We start from the raw sequence: 22,012 nt of genomic DNA on the forward strand, positions 1-22,012 counted from the left end.
GGCAAAGGAACTAGTGTTGAACGCCAGTAAAGTGATGCATGATGGGCGTTCAACGCCCAAAGAACCACCAGAACTGGCGTTGAACGCCAGTAATGGCATACCTACTGGGTGTTCAGCACCCACTGAGGAAATTCCTATCCAAAAAATAAAGGAAGCCAAGGCTCATGTAGAGACCATAGAGGTTCCCTTGCATGCACTCCTGCAGTGCATGAGTTCTGATGAATACCCATTCTCTGATGAGGATAAAGACACTAGGGAAGAGCAAGTTGCTCGGTACCTAGGAACTATCATGAAGCTTAATGCCAAGCAGTTTGATACAAAACCTTTGGAGGAAGAACCTCCAGTGCTTACCAAAGAACTCAATGCTTTGGTACAGCAGAATCTACCTCAGAAGCTTCGGATCCCGGATGCTTCCTAATTCCTTGCACCATAGGCACCATGACCTTTGAGAAGGCTCTGTGTGACCTAGGGTCAAGTATAAACCTCATGACACTCTCTGTAAATGGAGAAGTTGGGAATCTTTGAGGTACAAGCTGTAAATATCTCACTAGAGATGGCAGACAAATCAATGAAGAAAGCATATGGCTTAGTAGAAGATGTCTTGGTGAAGGTTGAAGACCTTTACATCCCTGCAAACTTCATAATTCTAGATACTAGGGAAGATGAGGATGAATCCATCATCCTTGAAAGACCTTTCCTAGCCACTACCAATGCTATCATTGATGTAGCTAAGGAAGAACTGATTCTACAACTAGCTAGGGGAGGATCACATCTTGTTCAAGATGCCTCACCCCAACTCTCCCTTTGAAAAAAGAAAGATAACTGTGCAACACTTAGTGTTCCAACCATCTCTTTCAGTGTAGAGCTTTACTAAGCCCCCAAACATCAATTCTAAGTTTGGTGTTGGGCAGCCATCAACAAGCACTGATAACAAAGGTACTAAGAAGAAAGTACCTAAAGGCTGGAGGGACAAGAAAGTCCCTACTGAAGGCCTCTCACCTGGCATGAGAGTTGTCTTTACCAAGAAGCCAGTCATACCACATACAGCGAGTCGTGTCCTATCTCTAGAGCATGTGGAGCTCATTCATGAGAAGACAGGAAGAAAGTTCACTGTAAAGAAAAAAATTATGAGCCCATATCATTCTCCATAAGGAGCTAACCGTCAAACTAGTGACGTTAAAGAAGCACTTGTTAGGAGGCAACCCAACCCTATTTAGTTATTTCTATTTCTTTTAATTCCTTAAATGTTTTTTTAGTTATTTCTTTAGGTTCATGATCATGTGCAACAGTCAGAACAGAGATAGAAAGGTTCAGCAATGAAAATAGACCATTCTGGATAGAGTGTCTTGCTGGCGTTGAACGCCAGCCAGGGAGCACTAGCTGGGCGTTCAACGCCCAAATTGGCAGACTCGCTGGTGTTGAATGCCAACCAGAGGCAAAGCCAGGGCGTTTAACACCCCAAGTGGCAGCATAGCTGGTGTTGAACGCCAGCCAAAAGCATAGTGCTGGGCGTTGAACGCCCATGAAGAAGGGCAGGAACTCTGAATTCCCTAGCCTCTCAGGACCAGTGGGTCCCACAACATCTTTACCTACCCCACTTCTTCACTCTTCTTTTTCACACTTTCCCATACACTCTTCCCTATAAACCCTAGCCCAATCACATCCATATCACTTTCCCAAAACCATCACAATCCCCACCCACTTCAAAATCAAATTTCCCTCCCAATTACCCACTCATGACTAAACCCTAACCTAGCCTACTTCTATAGATACCCTCTCTTACTAACCCTTCATACACACAATTCATACACTCTAAATCCCCCTTGGCCGAATTTCTTCTCTCCCTCATTCTCCATCTATTTTCTTCTTCTTTTACTCCATTCTTCTCTTTTATTTATTTTTGCTCAAGGACGAGCAAAGCTTTTAAGTTTGGTATGGAAAAAGCGTTGTTTTTTGCTTTTCATTACCACTTATGGCACCCAAGGTTGGAGAAACCTCTAGAAAGAGGAAAGAAAAGGCCATAGCCGCCACTCCAAAGCATGGGAGATGGAGAGATTCATCACCGAAGCCCACCAAGACCACTTCTATAAAGTAGTGGCAGAGAAGAAAGTGATATCTGAGGTCCCTTTTAGGCTTAAGAAGAATGAGGTCCCTTGGGAAGTCCTAACCAATCCCATCCAAGAGGTTGGGATCTTAATGGTGCAAGAGTTCTATGCTAATGCATGGGTCACAAAAAAATCATGACATTAGTGTGAACCTAAATCCCAAGAATTGGAGCACCATGGTCCGAGGGAGAATCTTGGACTTTAGTCCGAAAAGTGTGAGGTTGGTGTTCAACTTGCCTTTAATGCAAGGAGACCCACATCCTTATACTAGAAGGGTCAACTTTGATCAAAGACGGGATCAAGTGCTCTCAGACATCTGTGTGGAAGGAGCACAGTGGAAAAGGGATTTCCAAGGCAAGCCCATTCAACTAAGAAGGCTTGACCTCAAGCCCTTAGCTAGAGGATGGTTGGAATTCATCCAACGCTCTATCATCCCTACTAGCAATCGATCAGAAGTAACCATTGACAGAGGCATCATGATCCATTGCATCATGATTGGGAGTGAGGTGGAAGTACATGAGGTGATACCTCAAGAATTATACAAGATAGCTGAAAAGCCTTCCACCAAAGCAAGGTTGGCATTCCCTCACCTTATATGTCACCTATGCAATTCAACTAGAATTGTCATAGAGGGAGACATCTTCATTGAGGAGGATAATCCCATCACTAAGAAGAAGATGGAGCAAACTAGAGAGCATACACATGAGCATGTGCAACCGCCTCAACAAGAAATCTCTGAGATACCTCAAGGGATGCAATTTCCTCCTCAAGACTATTGGGACCAATTGCATAATTCTCTTGGAGAATTAAACACTAATATAGAGCAATTGAGGTTGGAGCATCAAAAGTATTCTACCATCCTCAATGAAATAAGAGAAGATCAAAGGACTATGAGGGAAGAACAACAGAGACAAGGGCGTGACATTGAAGAGATCAAGCACTACATTGGATCCTCAAGGAGGAGTAGTAGTCGCCATCACTAAGGTGGATTCGTTCTCTTAATCCCCTTTTCTTATGTTATTTTTCTATTTTCTGTTATGTTTTATTGTTTGTTCTCTTATTCTTGTTGCATGATCATCTATGTCTTAAAGTTATAAAATGTTCCATATATCTCTCACCTTAAAAGAAAATTTTATTTGAAAAAGAAAATTAAGATGCATGAATTTCGAGTTCTATAATAAGAATAGTCAATTATTTTGATGTGGTGGCATTGCTTTTGTTTTCTGAATGTATGAATAAACAGTGCATATTTGAAGTTGGAATTAAGAAAGTTGGCTCTTAAAAGAATGATGATAAAAGTGAAGTAGTATTGGTAATCTTAAAAATCCATAAATTGATTCTTGAAGCAAGAAAAAGCAGCAAAAAAGCAATAAAAGAATATATATATATATATATATATATATATATATATATATATATATGCTTACAAAAAAAAGCAAGCAGAAAAGAAATAAAAAGTAGAAAAAGCCAATAGCTCTTTAAACCAAAAGGCAAGAGCAAAAAGCCAATAACCTTTTAAACCAAAAGGCAAGGGTAAAAGGATCCAAGACCTTGAGTATCAATGGTTAGGAGGGCCTAAAAGGAGTAAAATCTTGGCCTAAGCACTTCAATTGAAAAGTGTCCCTAACTATATGCTTGTGGTGTGAAGGTGTCAAGTAAAAAGCTTGAGACTGAGCACTTAAAGTCGTGATCCAAAGCAAAAAGAGTGTGCTTAAGAACTCTGGACACCTCTATCTGGGGATTCTAGCAAAGCTGAATCACAATCCGAAAGGGTTCACCCAGTTAAGTGTCTGTGACATTTATGTATCCGGTGGTAATACTGGAAAACAATGTGCTTAGAGCCACGGCCAAGACTCTAAAAGCTGTGTTCAAGAATAAAAAGGAACTGAACTAGGACAGTCAATAATATCATTTGGATTCTAAGTTCCTAAAAAGGCCAACACTTCTGAGTTTCAATGGATAGTGAGATGACAAAACTATTCAGAAGCAAAAAGCTACTAAGTCCCGCTCATCTAATTGAAACTGGGCTTTATTGAAAACTCTGAGATTTATTGTATCTTACTCTTCTTTTTATCCTACTTTGTCTTTAGTTGCTTGAGGACAAGCAACAGTTTTTAAGTTTGGTGTTTTGATGAGCGGATATTTTATACACTTTTTGGCATCATTTTCATATAGTTTTTAGTATGTTTTGTTTAAGTTTTATTAAGTTTTCATAGGTTTTAGTGTAAAATTTACATTTTTGGATTCTACTTTGAGTTTGTGTGTTTCTATGCAATTTCAGGTATTTTTTGGCTAAAATTGAGGAGCTGGAGCAAAAGTCTGATTCAGAGACAGAGAAAGTGTTGTAGATGCTGTTAGGATCTGATCTCCTTGCACTCGAAAGAGCTTTTCTGGAGCTACAGAAGTCCAAATGGAGCGTTCTCAATGGCTATGAAAAGCTAACATCCAGATCTTTCCAGCAATGTATAATAGTTTATATTTTGCTTCAGAATTGAAGGCCTAAAACTGGTGTTCAACGCCAGCCTCCAGCCCTATTCAGGCATCCAACGCCCACAAGGAGGAGACCAGTGTCTAACACCCACAAAGGACCCCCAAGCAAGCGTTCAATGCCCAAGGAGTCTCCTAGCACGTGGATCTCAATTAAGCTCAGTCCAAACACTCACCAAGTGGGCCCCATAAGTAGATTTTTGTACTAAAAGACTGTTTTACCCTTCTTATGTAATTCTTAGTCATAAGTCTAGTATTTATTTGAGAACTTTTACACTTTTCAAGAAACCTTTTGAAACTTTACACGTTTTATATTGTATTTTCTATCAGTATGAGTTTCTAAACCTCCTAGGTTGAGGGGAGGAGCTCTGTTGAGTTTTATGAATTAATAGAGTATTACTATTCTATCTTCAATTCGTGTTTGATTCCCTATTCTAAGATGTATCTTCGTTCTTCATCAATATGAATGTGTTGAACCGGCACAAGATTATCTCATTCTACATGGGTTCAGAGTGAGTCTTTCACCGGACAATGATGAACCACTAGCTTGATTATACATCTCTTAGACGGCTAATCCACGACTTCGTTGGGGACTTCTCGAGACACCAGTTCAGCCGAGGTATGTGGAGATTAGAGTCTTTGTGGTAGAGGCTAGAACTAAAGGTACATCATTCTCTGATCCGGAAGATTCGACCTTGTCTGTGGCATTTTGAGTAGGATCACTAAGGAGAATGAATTGCAGGAGCTTCACCCTCAATCAGAATGGATCCGCACTAACCCTGGGGTTCAGATCTGGAGGAGCCTTGGCGACCTCTCAAAGAAAGGCGTTGATCACATACAGCCTGCCATAGAAGAAATCATTCGCAGTTGGAGTAGACAGTAAGTCCGGATTAATCCAGAAGAACAAAGCATCTCTAAGCCTTAACCATCTTCTTATCATTGCTTTCACCATCAATTGAGTAACGTTTTCTTTATTTTCCTTTTATGCGCTTTAAACAAACAAACAAATTTTCTATCCGACTGACTAAGATCTACAAGATAACCATAGCTTGCTTCAAATCACAATCCTCATAGGATCGACCCTGACTTACTCAAGTATTACTTGGACGACCCAGTGTACTTGCTGGTTCAGTTGTGCGAAGTTTAATTTCACCCACCAACGGTGGCTTTGTCCCGCTCATGAATAGGCAAGTTGAGATTAAGGATTCCATTTTTTGATGCAATAGACAAGTTGAGGTTGAGGATTCATTCTCTTGTTGCGGTGGACGAGCTTGAGGTTGAAGATTCTCTCTCTTGTCGCATCGAAAAGTTAGATAGAAGGTTGAGGATTCTCTTCGGTTAAATTATGTATCATTAATTCAAATTTTGGTTATGTCTGATTATGTTTGATTGAAATGAGTTTTGGATTGATATGGTGAGGACGGTGGCTTTGTCCCGCTCACGTATAGGCAAGTTGAGATAGGGTTAAATCTCTTGCTGTGGAAGACAAGTTGAGATTGAGGATTCCCTCTCTTGTTACGGTGGACAAGCAGGGTTGAGAATTCCCTCTCTTACTACGTCGAGGAATTGAATAGAAAAAGTTGAGAATTCCCTTCGAATTCAATTTCTACTGTGGAATGAACGAGTTAGGTTGAGAATTTATATCGTTACATCACTGTCTCTCTCTAATAGGGAGGTTAAAGATTCCCTTCGTATAAAGAGATTATGACCTAACTACAAAATTAATTAAAATATAATAACATTCTAATAATAATTAGGGTTTATCTATTATGTATCCTTAAAAAAAACACATGTTAAGATTATAAAGTAAAAAATTTTTTATTAAAAATATAAAAAATTTAAATTTTTAATGTATTTATTTTATATTTATTAAATAAAAATATTTAAAATTTTTCACTAATATTAAACTTATTATGTATGCTAAGGGCACATATTAATTAAACCTTAATAATTATTACATCTTCAGAAAATTCTTTTACTACCATTTTTGTGGGGAAAAAAAAAATTTGTCTCGTGTAGGTGGGTTGGTGTGACAAAGCCGTTCGAGAATTCCACCCTCACCAACCCCAATTACAATCATCAACCAAAAACCGACCAACCAACAAAAACCCATTGCTACTTATTCCTCACCAACTACTCTCCAAGTCCTTCATTCAAAATTCCAAAGCCTCTCGGCCATTTGATTAACAGGTAATCTTTTTTTTTTTTTTTTCTTACTCTTTCTCAACCTTTTCTTCTTTTCAACGCACATAGCACATAGTATCACATTATTACAACCGTTTTCTTCTTGCTTTCCTTAGGCACACGCCCCCCAACAACAACAAGAAGATAAACAATAATGGGTAAGGTTTTTACTTTGGCTGACGTTTCTTCCCACAACCACCGCAAAGATTGCTGGCTCGTCATTCATGGCAAGGTAACTCCCCTAAATTTTTGCATGGGTGTGAAGTTGGTTTGGTTATGGCTTTTGAATCCAAAGATGCTGGCTTTTTGGTTTTTCCTTCATGGGTTCTTGATATTATCAAGGTTCATTTTGTGATTCTTACGTTTTGTGTTGATTTTTTATTTTTTTTAGAAAAAGGGGGGGGGGGTTTCAAATGGAATGGGAATCACAGATTCATAGTAGATTCAGTCATTTTTATAATCCCGAAAAACAAAAGATCGAAATAAAAGAGATTCTAGTGTTGTTTGGCTTTTACTATCTGATTTGATTTGATTTGGCTTGGTTTGACCATAGAAGATTCAGTTTGACTAGGAGAGATTCACATTGTTTTTGGTTATCCATTTGTGTTTTCTCGACTTCTTTTTGCTGGAAACTTGGATCGAGGACTGGGATTTGTTAGATCTATTTAATTGATGGAATTTGTTCTGAACTTCTGACTGAGGGATCTATCCAATATAATGATGCTTTTTTGAAGATTACAGAAATTTTAACTGTGGATTTGTTTGGTATTGTTTTTGCTGTCTAACAGTGTTATTTGAAGCATATCAAGTGCTTTGGAAGAACTAATTGTTCCTGTAATTAGTAGATGATAAAAGAAGCCTAAGCTTGAACTTCATCCATTCACTGATTGTTGATTTTAATTGTTTGAATGCAATTTTTATGTTTTCTTTTTTAAAGAAAAATTTGTTTCCAAACTACTGCTTTTGAATTGGTGATTTCATTTTGTACCCAGTTTTTTTTTTTTTATCAGACTATATAAATAAATTAATTGGTACCATTCTACATGTAATGTTCATGATGAATTAGTAGCTACTAGCTAGAAACGTGTTAAACATGCTTTTTAACAATCACTTGATTTTACTAAACCTTGACATTGTCTTTTTGGATGTCCTGATTATCTGATTTTAATTTCTTTTTCCATTGAAATACTGTCATAAGATCAAAGATCAAGGTGTTATCACTTGGTTTATGCTAGGGAGTATTAACTATTAATTTATGTGCCTTTCGGTCCGTTGTGCCATTTCTGGAATTGAGCATTTCATTTGAGATAATTTGGAGAGATCTTGTGTGTTGGAGAGTATCGAAAACAATCTAAACAATGTAAAGTGCTATCTTGGATCTTAGTTTATTTAGATCCACGTTCTGATTTGTTGGCTTCTTTAGAATTTGTTCCTTTTTACTTACGTTGGCTCTTTTGGAAACAGGTTTATGATGTGACCAAGTTCTTAGAGGACCACCCTGGTGGGGATGAAGTCCTGTTGTCTTCCACAGGTACCAAATTTGTTTTGTGATGTCGTTTGATGTAATCTTGCATACAAGAATTTCTCATCCTTTCCTCATGGTCTTACCAAATTGTGATGCATATGCAGGGAAAGATGCGTCTAATGATTTTGACGATATTGGTCACAGCACCAGCGCCGTGGCGATGATGGATGAGTTCTACATCGGAGAAATCGATTCATCAACCATTCCATCCAAGGTTAAGTACACTCCCCCAAAACAACCTCACTACAACCAGGACAAGACGCCACAGTTTGTCATCAAGCTTCTCCAGTTCCTACTCCCTCTGCTCATCTTGGGTTTGGCCGTCGGAATTCGCTTCTACACCAAATCATCATGATCATTTTAACTGCAATAATATGTTAGTGTTGAGAGATTGATTATATGAGGGACTCCAAGGATATGTTGTTTCTATCTTATATACCAAGTTATGTTGCACTTGTCTTGTTTTTGTCTAAGTAATTTGGTGCTAGAAAATATTGTCTTTCTCTGTCATTGACATTTCTGCAGGAAGAGTTTTATGGAGTTTAAAACTTTGAAACATCCGGTGATTCTCAATAATTGTTTTATAAATTATAACATTCTTCCGTTGAAAAGAATCTTACAATATTAGGTTTCATTTTCTTGGTATTACTTGGGATATTTGACTCTTCTATAGTACATGGAGGTTTACAAGATAATAAGAAAGTAAAGACTAATTAATTTTTATTTAATTATTTTTTTTTTTTTTGAAAACAGATTCTTATGATACTATTATTTTTAATTTTTGAAAGGGAAAAAAGAGTTGATTTTTAATATCTTAAATCATTTTTAAAATTATATAAATGTGAAAAAAAAATTTTAATCAAAATGTGAGTATTTTGTTAATTATAAAGAAGTAATTTTTGTTTTTAAAAATGAACCAAATGAAACGTATTTTTAGTGTACAATAAAAAACACCCTTGGTGTGTCGATAAGCAAGAAGAGTGACAAGTTTTTTTTTTAATAAATTCTGTAATCCATTTTAATGGTGGAAACAAGCTATAGATCAAGGTTGAGCTTGACCTTAAGAGCACCTCCAATGGTGAGTTCCTCTTTGACTTTGCCTAATATTCCTTAAGCAGGGACTCAAATTAACCAATAATAACTTGCCATTTGGCAAGTTATTAAAAAAAATAATAATATAAAATTTGAAATAATTAAATAATTAAATAATAATTAAATTAGTAATAATTATAATAAAAATTATATTAAATAATTATATTTTTATTTAATTAATAATTTATATTAATTATTTAAATAATAATTAATTAAATAATTAATTAGATTAAATAATTAAGTTTTTATTTAATTAATAATTTATATTAATTATTTATATTATAATTAATATTGAATATTATTTATATTATTATATTAAATTATAATTAATTAAATTTACTTACATTAAAAAATAAATTTAATTTTTATACCTTATAAAATAATTTTTAGTTGAGTTGGTTATTTTTATTTTTAAAATTTAAAATACTAATGATATTATTAAAATTAGCAGTTGTAAACACAAAACTATAAATTAGTATAATCTCGAATTATATATTGTGTATTATTATTATATATGAATTTATTTAATATTAATATCTTTTAATAATGAATTATTTTTAAATTTATAAATTTAAATAATATTATTAAAAAAATTAATTATATTAATTTTAAGTATTTTAATTAATTAATTAAGTAGGACCACAATAGGGACTAAAGTTAGTTCCTCCTAATGGAAAAGAGAGAGATGCTTTGAGTTCCTATTTATTGTTTATGACGCAAAAGCTGATGTGGAGTTACTTTTTATGACAGGTGGGCCATAAACAGAAACTGGGATGAGTTCCCTACTGGAGATGGTCTAAATGTGTCTAACATATTTTTCAACATTATGGATTATGGAATGAACTTGACCATTTTTATTTATTTATTTATTTTTGGGTAGTGAAACGGGACTCTGTCGATAAGCCTAACCTTCATTTTCACCTAACAGGGGTAGCGAAGTGGAATTATCCAACAAATAAAGGAAAATAGCTCAATAGGTAGGGATATTTTTGGCAATTTGAATTTTAAATACAATTCTCCTAACTCCCGAGACTTGATTCTAAATGCACTTCGTGGCTGGAAAAGAACCTTTGGCCTTGGGTTCCAATTTTGTAGGTTGTTGGGTTTAACCTCTTAGGATTCTTTGATCCAATCTTAGCATTGAGTAAGGCTATCTCGGAACCCGATTTCGGAGGATTCTTCCCAGAGAAAAAGCATATTACCATTTCTAGTAGGGAACTCATTTCAGTCCCTATTTATATCTCACCTGTCATAAAAAGTGACTCCACATCAGATTTTGCGTCATAACCAACAAATAGGAACTCAATAAATTTCTCTCTTCTCCATTAGAAAAAACTAACTTTAATCCCTATTGTGATCCCACCTAATTAATTAATTAAGTAATTAAAATTAATATAATTTTTATTTTTTTATAATAATATTATTTAAATTTATAAATTTAAAATAATTCAATATTATAAAATATTAAAATAAATAACTTAAATTTGATTAGTATTTTAAATTTTATAAATAAAAATAAATAATCCAACTAAAAATTATTTTATAATATATAAAAATTAAATTTATTTTTTATGTAAAATAAATTTAATTAATTATGATTTAATATAACAATATAAATAATATTTGATATTGATTTAACATAATTATTTATATTAATTATAATTTAATATAACTAATTATTAAATAATTAATATAAATAATTAATTAAATAGATATATAAGTATTTAATATATATATTTAATATATTTTTTATTTTTTTTATTAACTTACCACATGGCATGATTTTATGGTTGTTGCAAGTCCCTGCTTTAAAAGCACCTCCAATGGTGAGTTTCTCTTTCACTTTTTTCTGACATATAGGAACTCTAACCATTGGAGGGGAGAAGGAATGAGTTCTCACACGAGGATCAAGGTAAGAGAGTCCCTCTAAGCAGGGACTCAAATTAACCAATAATAACATGCCATTTGGCAAGTTATTATAAAAAAATAATAATATAAAATTTAAAATAATTAAATAATTATATTAAATAATTAAATAATAATTAAATTAGTAATAATTATAATAAAAATTATATTTTTATTTAATTATTTAAATAATAATTAATTAAATAATTAATTAGATTAAATAATTAAACTTTTATTTAATTAATAATTTATATTAATTATTTATATTATAATTAATATTGAATATTATTTATATTATTATATTAAATTATAATTAATTAAATTTACTTACATTAAAAAATAAATTTAATTTTTATACCTTATAAAATAATTTTTAGTTGAGTTGGTTATTTTTTTTTAAATTTAAAATGCTAATGATATTATTAAAATTAGCAGTTATAAACACAAAATTATAAATTAGTGTAATCCCGAATTATATATTGTGTATTATTATTATTATATATGAATTTATTTAATATTAATATCTTTTAATAATGAATTATTTTTAAATTTATAAATTTAAATAATATTATTGAAAAAAATTAATTATATTAATTTTAAGTATTTTAATTAATTAATTAAGTGGGACCACAATAGGGACTAAAGTTAGTTCCTCCTAATGGAGAAGAGAGAGATGCTTTGAGTTCCTATTTACTGTTTATGACGCAAAAACTAATGTGAAGTTACTTTTTATGACATGTGAGCCATAAACAGGAATTGGGATGAGTTCCCTACTGGAGATGGTCTAAGAGCAACTCCAATGCTAAGAAATAGAGTTCCTCTTTTGACATATGGGGACTCAATTACCATTGGAGTGAAAAGGGAAAGAGGGCTCTTCACGGGGATCAAGGTTGAGAGTCCCTCTAAGCAGGGACTTGCAACAACCAATAAAATCATGCCATGTGGTAAGTTAATTAAAAAAATAAAAAATATATTAAATATATATATTAAATACTTATATATCTATTTAATTAATTATTTATATTAATTATTTAATAATTAGTTATATTAAATTATAATTAATATAAATAATTATGTTAAATCAATATCAAATATTATTTATATTGTTATATTAAATCATAATTAATTAAATTTATTTTACATAAAAAATAATTTTAATTTTTATATATTATAAAATAATTTTTAGTTGAATTATTTATTTTTATTTATAAAATTTAAAATACTAATCAAATTTAAGTTATTTATTTTAATATTTTATAATATTGAATTATTTTGAATTTATAAATTTAAATAATATTATTATAAAAAAATAATAATTATATTAATTTTAATTACTTAATTAATTAATTAGGTAGGACCACAATAAGGGTTAAAGTTAGTTCCTTCTAATGAAGAAGAGAGATTCTTTGAGTTCCTATTTATTGGTTATGAGTTATGACGCAAAATCTGATGTGGAGTCACTTTTTATAACAGGTGGGCCATAAATAGGGACTGAAATGAGTTCCCTACTGGAGATGGTCATTAGGGAACTCATCCCAATTCCTATTTATGGCCCACCTGTCATAAAGTAACTCCACATCAGCTTTTGCGTCATAAACAGTAAATAGGAACTCAAAACATCTCTCTTCTCCATTAGGAGGAACTAACTTTAGTCCTTGTTGTGGTCCCACTTAATTAATTAATTAAAATACTTGAAATTAATGTAATTAATTTTTTTTAATAATGTAATTTAAATATTTAAATTTAAAAATAATTCACTATTAAAATATATTAATATTAAATAAATTTATATATAACAACAATACACAATATATAATTCGGAATTACACAAATTTGTAAAATTACTTAATAAAAAAAACATAATTAAATTCTATAGTTGACGACAAGCATTGAGTTGAGTTGAGTTGGATCCATTTTTTCGAACAAAAAATAATAGTAACAGAACTTTGATTTCGTAAACTTGGAAGAAGATAAAGAAGAGTAATAGATAGTGTGAGAATAGAAGTGTATCTAAGTGGTATATATAGAATAACAAAATATTAATTTATTAATAATAACGGTAACATAATAACGGCTAGTTTTGCAACAACTAGTTTTACAACGGCTAATTTAATTTAATAATATAAATATAAATAATATTTAATATTAATTATTATATAAATAATTAATATAAATTATTAATTAAATAAATAATTAATTATTTAATCTAATTAATTATTATAATTATTAATAAATTAATTATAATTTAATTACTTAATTAATTATTATTTAAATAATTAATATAAATTATTAATTAAATAAAATTATAATTATTTAATTTAATTAATTATTATAATTATTATTAAATTTAATATTATTTAATTATTTAATATAATTATTTATTTAATTATAATTTCATATATATTTATTTAAAAGGTAAGTGGCAAGTTACCATTGGTTATGCTTGAGTTCCTCTGAGTAGGGACTCTTCCACATTGAACTCCGTGAGGGAACTCATCCTCCAACGGTAAATTCCTCAATGTGTCAGCAAAAGGTGAATGGAGATCACCCATTGGAGATGCTTTTAATGGTCTTGAGATGAAATAGAACTTAGAAACCCTTTAATCCTAGTTGGTAAGGTTTTTTTTTTTTCTTTTAATTTTTGAATTCCGTGTTTTCTATTGTGTATGAATGTATGATCTAGGTTGGATTTCATGCGTTCAACTTCATTCTTCACATTTCTCGTGCATCTGCACCTCCTTTAATTTTTTTTCTTAATTTATGTATCTGACCTTTGTTCCTTTGTTTTCCATTTTTTTTACTGAAATAAAGTAAATGCATTGATGTGAAAGAATTATTTGATGTATTTGGAGCACAGGGAATTGCTATAAACTATGTATGATTTTTGAATTAGGATCCAACCCTCTGTTTTAAGTGTCCCCTTTTCTGGGTGAAATATGGCTTTGTCTCTTATATTAATAATCTATGGAGATAGTGGTTCTTTGCACAAAGATTGCAAAAGGAGCTAATCTAGACATGCTTTTAACCCACTGCATTCCTCAGCGATGTTCCGATGATCTGAAGTCATGATCAAGTAACTGTTTCATGTGTAGGCTGTACTTAACTTTCTATTGTTTAGTTGGTAGAGTATCTTTCTTGCGGGACATTTAAGGTACGTTTGATTTGTATTTCCAGTTTCAATAATTTTTTGTATTTTGAATTTTGTAAAGCAAAAAAAGAGAAAATAACGAAAATAATAAAATCATGTTTTTATTTTAACCTCTTTTTTTTTCCACAAAATTCCAATAATAAAAAATACTGAAAATAAAAACACAAACTAAATATACTTTTAGTTTTTCATTCCTTTCACCAATGTGATGTCTTCTTTTGACTTACCCGAGCGGTTAGTACAACATAAAATAATAGATTGGTAAAATTTCCCTCATAACATAGGTATGTTCTTTAATAAATGATATTTATTGAATTGTCTTCAAGTTAGGTCAACAGTTGTCTTTCATGGTGATTCTAGTAGAGGACTTGCTTGTGCAGACAGTGATGATTGTCTATTTACATCAATGCCTTCTCCTGATTCTTGTTTGGATTGTGTCCAAAGTACTATGTAAAATCTGATGATGATTATTAGTGAACCAATAACACTGAAAAGTAAATTAAAAACACAAAGTAGGTAACACTAAAATTGATACTTGTATGGCTAAAGAAATAAATAAAAAAATACTCTAAAAAACATGTCACAATAATATTTTTATCATGAAGTGTAAAAATTTGATTTTTATATAATTTTTATATAATAGAATATATATATATAGATAATAGATAATAAATTTCATAAATAATATCATTAATTCATATTTACAATCAAAATAAAAATAAAAATATAAGAAATTTTTTTATATTATAATCATGCTGGCGTTTGCTTCGAAAATGGGCCAATACAAATGAAATTCGCTGTTATGGGATAAAAAAAAATGGGCCGAAATCACCGGCTGCATCCAGAAGAACAAGCAAGCAGGGGTTAGGGTAAGGAATTTGAGGCCAATGAGCTTTAGCTTATATGGTATATCTCTTCTCTCCATTTTAAAGGTCTAGGGTTTAAATTCTAGAAAATACAATTAAAAAAAAATATGATAAAATGTGTGAGGAGTGTGTAGATGTGTTATGTACTTAAAATTGAGAATTGTCTAATCTATTGGGTACCTAAAATTGGAAGTTGTCCAATCCACTTACTAAAAGAAAAAGTAAGAAATTTGAGGAAAAAAAAGGGTTTTTTGGTAAAATCCTGAAGAAGCTGCAGGGGGCGCCTTGTTAGACACAGGGGGTGAATTCCCTGCAGCTTAGACACGTTCTGATCATGCACATCTATTTTGGTAGGGGTTCTTTGACTCGTTGCACTCTTTTTTTTTTCTACACTCAACTAAAGAAATCAAACATTCCATTCCGTCATTTTTAGCTTCAAGTTTCATTTTCATCTTTAATATCTTAGTTTAACATAAGAAAAAAAATTTTCTCTCTTCACCGTGGTCCACCTCAAAGAAGCTAAAGGATGGAGGAGAGTGGAGACATACAAATAATGTCACGTATATATCACTAAATCTGAATAACACATTACTAAATTTTTATATCATCTAATATATGTAAGTTTGTTTTTTTAATATTAATTATGATTAATTTAGAGTGAATTAGTGCTGAATAGTGTTATTTAAAGATTTATATGATATATTAATATTAATTAGTGTAGTTTAAAAATTTGATTAGTTAACATGTTGGCTATCACTGCAATAACTTTTTGTAATATTTTATGTGTAAAAAAATTAATTTGATTTGTTATAAAAATAATGTTAGAGTGGTACGATTTCGAATAATTCTTTTAATGTATTTAGGGTTAATAATAAAATTGAGATTGTTGATTAAAATGAGAAGAATATTATGTAAAAAAAATTTTGGCATTCATTTAACGGCTCAATTTTATGGAAATGGAGGCCATGTGTGTGCTATGCGTTGATATGGAGTTATGGGGACTGGACAAATATGTGGGACAGTTTTGTTGTCAGTGTGATATTGAGGAACTCGGACCGTGCGAGTTCTTTGGATTTAATTTTTGAATAATAAATCGCACGGTCCGATTTGTATTGGAGGAGAAAAATTTTGGGTAATTGAAATCGTACCCTACGATTTCTTTAGTAGGTAATTTCGTCACATATCGCACGGTCCGAGTTCGTAGTTGAGAGTTTGAGTTGAGGCACATTGAACTCGGACCCTCCGTTTTGTGGAAGGGCTAAGAGGAACTCGGATGGTCCGAGTTCGTATACCTTTTTTTTTTTTTGGTTCAGTTTAACCTAGTCGAAGGGTGCGAGTTCTTTAAACATGCTGATATAAAAGAGTGAAGTGAACTGGTGGGAGCTTAGTTCCGTCTTCTTCCTTGTTGAATGGCTGCTTCCTCTCTTCTTCTATCTGGGTTTTTCAGTTTTGATTTTGAAAGTCTAGTTGCTAAGGCTAAGCTTATGTTTATTTTTTGTTGAGTGAAAAAATGAGTGACAGAGTATTGCTAAAAATATACTATTTTGGTCAGATTTTGTTACAAACGAGTGAAGGAGTAAAATTTATTTGTGAAAACCCATTAGATCTTGTTATTCCTTTTATTATCTCATTTGAAGAACTCAAAGGTGTAATATGTGAAAAGATTAATTCTGAGCGGGTAAGAAAGATATCCTGTATCCTATACAGATATCCCGTACCGGTGTTTGGTGGATTCATCCAGTATCAAACCAAATATGTGATGGACAAAGCGAGCATGCAGGAGATGTTTTCAATGTATATTGAAAACCGGTCTCAGATCTCGTTCATCGAGTTGTATGTTGAGTTTGAACAATCTGAGGCTGACCGGAATATTCTACGGGAAGATTATAATAGTGACAGTGAAGAAGAGTTCGAAAGCAACTACGAATTTGTTGGTCCAGATGGAGATGAAGATCAAGGTGACGGAACCATGGCCCCAGATGTGACAGAAGTGGCAAATACACTCGCAAACGAAGTGCCGTTTGAGGAGCCATCATTCATGCGAGTGTTGGACTTGGAAGCCACGCATGTTCTGGAATATCCGGAATATATGACTGCAGGTAAAGTAATCGTGGTATTAGGATTTTTTTAGTTAGACATTGATTGAGTTATGAATAATTTACTTTTTATTTACCATTAATTAGTCATGTGTTGAATGTAGTTGTTGTCAGGATAGAACCGGGTTATTACAATATTTACCACTAATAGAAAATTTACTTTTTTAACTATTATATGCTACTAGTATTTATTAGAAAATAATATTTAAATTCTCTATAATATGGTTATTACAAAATGCGTGAGTTTGTGGACATTATTATTTGCACAGGTTCGACCCGTTGTAGGGTTCAAACTCCGTGAACCGGACCGGACCGGTCCGATTTGTTTAGTTTGCCGGTTGAACCGACCGGTCCGCTCTAGTTTTTACAATTGCTGCTTATGTTCTTATTTTGTTTAGAGTGACATAATAACATGTTGCAAAGTCTGGAGTTATAGCATACTGGATGCAGTGAAATTTGATTTACTTTTAGAATCGGTTTTGAAATACCTGTGTATTAATGAAATTTTTTCCAATGGTGGCTATCGCAGCAGAAGTTCCTATTGTCGCAGATGGTGAATTTGCCGTTGGTATGGAGTTCAGTTCCAGAGAAGCTGTTATTAAGGCGGTAAAAGAGTATACGATACGACGAAGCGTAGACTACCGGGTGTATGAGTCTGAGCCGTTGACATTTTATGCCAAGTGTACACAGTATGGGTCAGGGTGTGATTGGGTTATCAGGGTTAGCTTGATCAGCAGGAAGTACTGTTGGGTTATAAGGAGGTATAATGGTAGCCACACCTGTACTAGAGCCACCATTTCACAGGATCATTCGAAACTGGATTCTATCACAATTGCAGAAGCAATAAAGCCACTGGTTGAGGCTGACCCCTCCTTAAAGGTAAAATTGGTTATAGCAGAAGTGCAATCAAAGTTCAACTACACCGTGAGCTACCGGAAAGCATGGTTGGCTAAGCAAAGGGCAGTAGAAAAAATATTTGGAGGTTGGGAAGCCTCTTATGAGGCGTTGCCTATATGGTTTGAGGCCATGTGTCACAAGGAGCCATCTGCTGTTGTCCATTTTGAGACTATACCTGCATATCAAGGCGATGATCTGGTGGGTGATATTCGGGTACTGCATCGTGTATTTTGGAGTTATTACCCTTACGCGGTGCAACGCCAAATTGAAGCAAACACTCCGCCTCCATGGCTTCAAAACTACTCATTGTCATCCCTGTAACTGGAAGACTATCTGTGGGAAGACCAAGAATTAGAGCCACATCTTCAAGAGTCACGGAACATTCACCAATGGGAAGGTGAAACGTATGTGTGTTTGGGTGCCAACGTTCGATTAGAGCATTTACCAATGCTTTCTGACACTGCATTATCCCAATCTGAGATACATGATAGAAACCGGTAATTCGTAAATGCTCATCCACCCTATCATTGTACCGATCCGGAGGAACTGGGTGGTTACATGTCAACATTCTTGATTTCTACAAAAAAAAATAACAAATTACTAGTCAGATAAAAAACAATTACTACCTTACTATCATCAATCATTTTACTGAATCCTTATATAACTAATTATTCTAACTTCTAAAATTATTTAATTAATCCTTAAAATTATTCATAACTGCAAATAAAAATCATTACTAATACATATATTCCTAATCAAAATTCTCAACCATATTACAACATCTACAATAATATCTAATATTAATGACTCATTTGTTAAACATTTTTTCTCAACAATAAAAAAATATTCCTAATCAGTATATGCCATCATTCATATTCTAACAATGGTAACAATAAGTAACTTGCTAATAATAATTACTACAATTAAAAAATTTAAATATTCTCATAACAAAAAAGCTAACATGCCTTAATTACAATAATCCTACTAATCATTCAGCAATAACACTATCTCACAATAACAATAACATTAACATCAACTTCATCAATAACAGTTATAGTTAATTTTTTAAAAGAATATTTAAAAATAATTAACGTTCCTCACACATAATTATACTAAAAATTAATTAAAAATTTAAACAAAAATTACATTCTCTACTAAAACCACTCTGTTTACTTCTCTTTTTCTATTACAGGCGGAAAAACTAACTAACAACAATAATAATAAAGAATTTCTTATAATAATATTTATAATTAAAAATCTGCAAAAATTTTTTTGAAAAATCTAACAAATATTGAAAAATTAGTAATAATCATTATATTTATTTTCTTTAATTGCATTTTTCACAACAACCATAATAATTAAATTTTTAATATTAATTTCCTTATAATAATATTTATAATTAAATATCTGTAAAAAAAATTTTCAAAAATCTAACAAATATTGAAAAATTAGTAATAATCATTCTATTTATTTTCTTTAATTGCATTTTTCACAACAGCCATAATAATTAAATTTTTAATATTAATAAATATAAACATACTAAATTTATAAAATTTAAAAAAATTTTAAAAAAACTTATCAGGATCATTGAGATAATGAATAATGTGAAGCTCAGATCGATCAACATCTTTAACTTTATATTTTTTTGACATGATTCAAGCTCCTCCACCATGCAAAACAGCCAGAGAAAGGATGAAGAAGGTGACTGAAGTTGAGAGTGAAATGTGAGAGAGTGAATGGTAATCGGATGGTGAGAGAGGGTGTTGAGGGGTCTTTGTTGGGTTTCAGGGACACCGTTCGGGGTTAAGTATGAGCGCGACGCATGTCAACTTGGTGACGAACTCGGACCGTGCGATGGGTGGAGAGGAAATCGGACGGTCCGTGTGCTGCATCGATCTCGGAGGGTCCGAGTTGCAAGTTTCAGTGAACGAAATCTACGCTTCTCGGACTGTGCGTGTTGTGCTTGGAACTCGGAGGGTCCGAGTTGTTCACCCCTGACACCACAATTTTGTGAAGCACTTTTTACCCCATACCAGAGTTCTACACCATCCATGCACCAATATGTAAATTAAAAAGCGTCATTTAACTGAGTAAAAAATAAAAGAATGATAGTTTTTAGGTGTTAGAGATCATTTTTATTCATTTTAATATATTTATGATTAATAATATGTATGATTAATTTTTAATGCATTTTATTATATTATTATGTATGAATAAATTTTATAAACTTTGTTAATAATAATTTTATGATTTTTATAAATTTTGTTAATAATAAATTTTATATTTTTTAAAAATAAATTTTTTAATAATATATTTTATTATTTTTATATATTGGCCTTGCAATATTTTACCGAAAAATCAAAGCTTTTGTTTAGGAGAAATAGTAATTAAAATAGACCATTTCATATTTACGTTTAGTAGTGATTAGTATGATTGTTAGACCTTTTTTTTTTTAATTGTAGTCATGTGTATAAAGTTCTGTGATTGTTAGTATAACTATAGTAATTGTAGTAATGCGTATAAAATTATGTGAATTGTAGTGTAACGATTAGAATTGTTTTTTGATATTTTATAGTAAAAAATTATGTGATTTTAAAACTGTTAGGGTTATTTATTAAAATATTATTTTTTATTTAATAATTTTGTAAATATTTATATATTATATGATATGTTAGAAATTTATTTTTTATTGTTAATTTTCTATTTTTTTAGGGTTCAAGAATATTGGAATTTAGACAGTTAAATTTATAAGAACTTTGTGATTCAATTATTGTTGAATTTTTAAATTAGACTGGATTTGGACACATATCTCGTATTGGAAGAATACAAAGGTATTCGGTAATGTTAACAACCTTAGTCGAAAGATGGCATCTAGATACACATATATTTTATTTTTCGGCTGGTGAATGCATAATAACTTTGGAGGATGTAGCCATAATTTTTGGCCTCCGAAGTAATGGCATGCCAGTATCAGGGTTAACGATAAATAGCCACAACTTCCTTGCAGATGAATGCATGGATCAATTTGGGAGTACACCCACGGGGAGAGATTGTCGGAATAGTTTCATTAAATTAACGTGTCTTAGAAAGTATAAAAATGGTGTAGACTTGACTGATATTGTTGCCATATAAAGATATGTCAAAGTTCACATCATGTTGCTGTTTGACACAACTTTGTTCTGTGATAAATCTAGCATCACAATTCACTGAAAATTTTTATCATTACTCTGTGACTTCAACTGGATAAGAGAATTTAGCTGGATTCGGCATGTCTTGCCCATCTGTATCGATTATTATGTCGAGAAACGCGTTTTGATTGTAAGGACATAGATGGTTTGGTTCTCCGATTCTCACGGTTTTCACTAGTTTGTCGGCATGTTACTTTATATAATGTGATATATATGTGTGTTAAATTTATACTTTTTATTTCATTTTACTGATTTCACATAATAAATTAGTTACTTGAGTAATGAAATTTGTATCGACAGATGGGCTGATTGTATATTTCTGTCAAATGATTATAGGAACAGGACAACAAGACGGTTTAGGGAGATACAAGACATAGTAGATGATGTTGTTAGGGTACAGATTCATATACTAAATGTTATTTAATCTCTATTTACAATACTTGGCATCTGTTGTACTTGTAAGTTGTCTTCAAATGTGTCTTTTACTATGTTGATGCAATTTGTGTGGGATTTATACAA

At 31.9% G+C, this 22,012-nt stretch overlaps 2 protein-coding genes across 2 annotated transcripts; both read left to right on the forward strand.

Moving 5' to 3' along the window:
* Positions 1-6,643: 6,643 nt before the first annotated feature.
* Positions 6,644-8,859, forward strand: LOC107625527 (cytochrome b5). The gene is made up of 4 exons (XM_016328174.3): positions 6,644-6,782; positions 6,893-7,008; positions 8,241-8,307; positions 8,406-8,859. Exons 2-4 carry the CDS (start codon positions 6,931-6,933, stop codon positions 8,654-8,656), a joined length of 396 nt encoding a protein of 131 aa, XP_016183660.1. The 5' UTR covers positions 6,644-6,782; positions 6,893-6,930; the 3' UTR covers positions 8,657-8,859.
* Positions 8,860-16,822: 7,963 nt separating this feature from the next.
* LOC148574925 (uncharacterized) lies at positions 16,823-18,361 on the forward strand. Its single transcript, XM_088505987.1, has 3 exons — positions 16,823-17,411; positions 17,941-18,189; positions 18,288-18,361. Exons 1-3 carry the CDS (start codon positions 16,823-16,825, stop codon positions 18,359-18,361), a joined length of 912 nt encoding a protein of 303 aa, XP_088362113.1.
* Positions 18,362-22,012: the final 3,651 nt, after the last annotated feature.

This window comes from Arachis ipaensis, chromosome B2 (genome assembly GCF_059453495.1).
Source record: "Arachis ipaensis isolate K30076 ecotype BB chromosome B2, ASM5945349v1, whole genome shotgun sequence".
Lineage (NCBI taxonomy): Eukaryota > Viridiplantae > Streptophyta > Magnoliopsida > Fabales > Fabaceae > Arachis > Arachis ipaensis.